At 41.5% G+C, this 2497-nt stretch overlaps 1 protein-coding gene across 1 annotated transcript in view; it reads right to left on the reverse strand.

Moving 5' to 3' along the window:
- Positions 1 to 2188: 2188 nt before the first annotated feature.
- LOC114006442 (vomeronasal type-1 receptor 3-like) overlaps positions 2189 to 2497 on the reverse strand; it is an 897-nt gene continuing 588 nt past the window's right edge. The window contains 2 exon segments of the mRNA XM_027768929.1: positions 2189 to 2323; positions 2326 to 2492. Of these exon segments, the coding sequence (XP_027624730.1) occupies positions 2189 to 2323; positions 2326 to 2492 (302 nt within the window).

A 2497-nucleotide genomic window follows, 5' to 3' on the forward strand; every position in this document is an offset into this window, starting at 1 on the left:
AGCAGAAGTATCATTAAAAGAATTATTAGAAGAAAGTGGAGAGGCTGTAGGCTTTACAGACGTTTGCCTATATACAATTTAAAAAAATAAATTTTTATATCATGGAGCATCAGCTTCTATGGGTATAAAGCTGAGTGAACAGCTTACTTTTGAGGATAAAGCTCATGATAAGATCCCCATTCTTTAGGCAGCAGAGAGAATTCCTCTTTTGTAGGTGGTGGACTCTCTAAACCTGAAACTTCATCCTCTGGAGAATCCATTTGTTTCTTCTTTCTGTTTGATTCCAGCTTATTAGATGAAATTTCTCTCCCAGATTCTGACTGAAGTGACTTTAAAGCTAAAAAGATAAGATTACATAGGGAACCATAGTGATAAAGGAACAGTTTCACGTTGCTGATGAGCCCTCCTCATAATTAGTTTTCATTGTTTATAATTGAGGCATCCTTTTGAGATGGAGTAAACCAATAGCAATGTTTATGGACAAGTTTAAAAAGTTCTTCAAAAGTAATCTGTTTTACTTTAATCCCAGAATTCTTGAGTAGAGTCTGTAAGATTTGCTAATAAGATTCATGATAAAAGAAGTATTTTCCATACTCACCCTGAACTGAATCCCAAAAGTCTTGCTATTCCAACTCTCAAATCCCTTCAGTCCCTCCAATACTTGAACATTTATTCTTTACTTCTTAGAGTCCTTCTACCTTCATGTCCATGTTTGGGTGCCAGATGTGAGAAAATCAGGGCTTGAAGTTAGGGTGTTGTGAATAATTGAGACAAGAAACAAGGAAAAGGTTAAAGCAATGGGGCTAAAGCTGTATTGTAGCAGAAGCAAGACTGCACCAGAGCAGATAAGCAGTGAGTGAGTTCAGCTATAAAGAGCAGTGCACAATATACATGACATTCTTTGTAGGCTATTCCTAGTACAAGATTGACATCTATCATTAACTTAGTACTTAGACAGTATCTTGGCTTGCACAATGCTGCCCATCTTGAGACACCACCCATGTCTGGAGCTCCATCCAGTTGACCATGCAGTCCCTGTGGCTTTCCATTTTGGAATGGGGTTGGTTTCAACTCCCTTCTGCATTCTTCCCTCCTGGCTCTCTCTCAGGCCTGGGCTGGTTTCTGTCTTTCACAGAGACACAGCAGTTTGGCTGCTTACTTGAGATAGATGGTTTGCGCCAGTAGCTCAGTGATTAACCTAGGCAACATGACCTAAAACAAAGGCTTTTATTTCCAGCCCCTCGCCCCCCCCACACACATTTTTGGGAGATATGACAATGGTTTTGTTATGGCCCAAAGATTTTAGACAAAAAAAAAATCTCCTGACTTTTGTACCCACTCCAAAATTAAGAGAAATAACCACACCCATATAGCATGTAACCGTGTCAATAGTGCGGGGAATTAGTTCATGATTATAGTTGTGTCTTTCCACAATATCAAGGCTTTCTTCATATCAATTGTCCTAACACATATGCAAGCATAGCAGGGTAAAGGACAGAGACATGTAAGCCTGCTCAAGTCCAGTATCTACACCAACAGCAGGAGGGGAGGAAACTCTACTCCAATAGTCTGAGGGTGTCACCAGGATGGAGCTGTCATTGAACACTATCCTCCATTTAACACATCAGCATAGGTAATCACTACAGGTTCTGGGCCAGGCATACCTTAAGCTAGTGTGGTGGAAAAGGCTGATTCACTTTTGTCAGGATCCCAGTGCCTCCAGATTCTAGCAAGGGGAGCTGAAAAGTGAGTTCTTAAGTAACTGCTCTAGTTCAAGGGGAACTACACAGTGAGTGCTCAAGCACAGCAACTTCTCCAGTTCACTCAAGGAAAATGGCCAAAGAGTAAATGGCGTTTGAGTTGTCTGAGTGCTCAGCTTATCTGTTTCTTTATCATGGCAATGCCCTCTGCCATACATTCTTGTCTTTGTAACTAGTTTGGGCCTGTTGTGTCTTGTGAGAGCAGTGTATTTGAGTAGTTCAGACATGCCTTTTACACAGGTCTGCCAAAGAATTCAAGCTATTTATGAATGCCAGCAGTCATGAAAACACATTGGTCAAAGGATATTGTTTTGATGACTGTGGTGTTGGTTGCTTAGCATACATAAGGCCATTTTTGAACAGTTCTTTTGCAGACAAGTCACACAAAATGGAGATCTGATTGGCTTACAGAATTTTGTAATCCTCCTCTAGCAGGCAGAGTTGAGCCTGTATATTCTGGGGTCACGACTCATAAGAACAAAGGGGCTGATTGTAGGGAAGCAAGAAGTGATTAGTGCAGAGGTGTTCACCAGCCACCAACTGGGCTTAAGAAAAAGAGAGATATATAATGAAAGGATTGAAGAGAGGGTGAAAATGATACAAAGGTGCTCACTAGGACAATAATACTCTGGGTGATCCTGGACTCGGAGGATGGTCTGGGGGAGAGGTTGGTCCCATGAATGTGCCTGTACAGGGTGAAAACCATGGAACCGCTGGCCCAGATCATGAGCCCCAAA

This window comes from Tupaia chinensis, unplaced genomic scaffold (assembly GCF_000334495.1).
Source record: "Tupaia chinensis unplaced genomic scaffold, TupChi_1.0 Scaffold148024_1, whole genome shotgun sequence".
Classification (NCBI taxonomy): domain Eukaryota; kingdom Metazoa; phylum Chordata; class Mammalia; order Scandentia; family Tupaiidae; genus Tupaia; species Tupaia belangeri.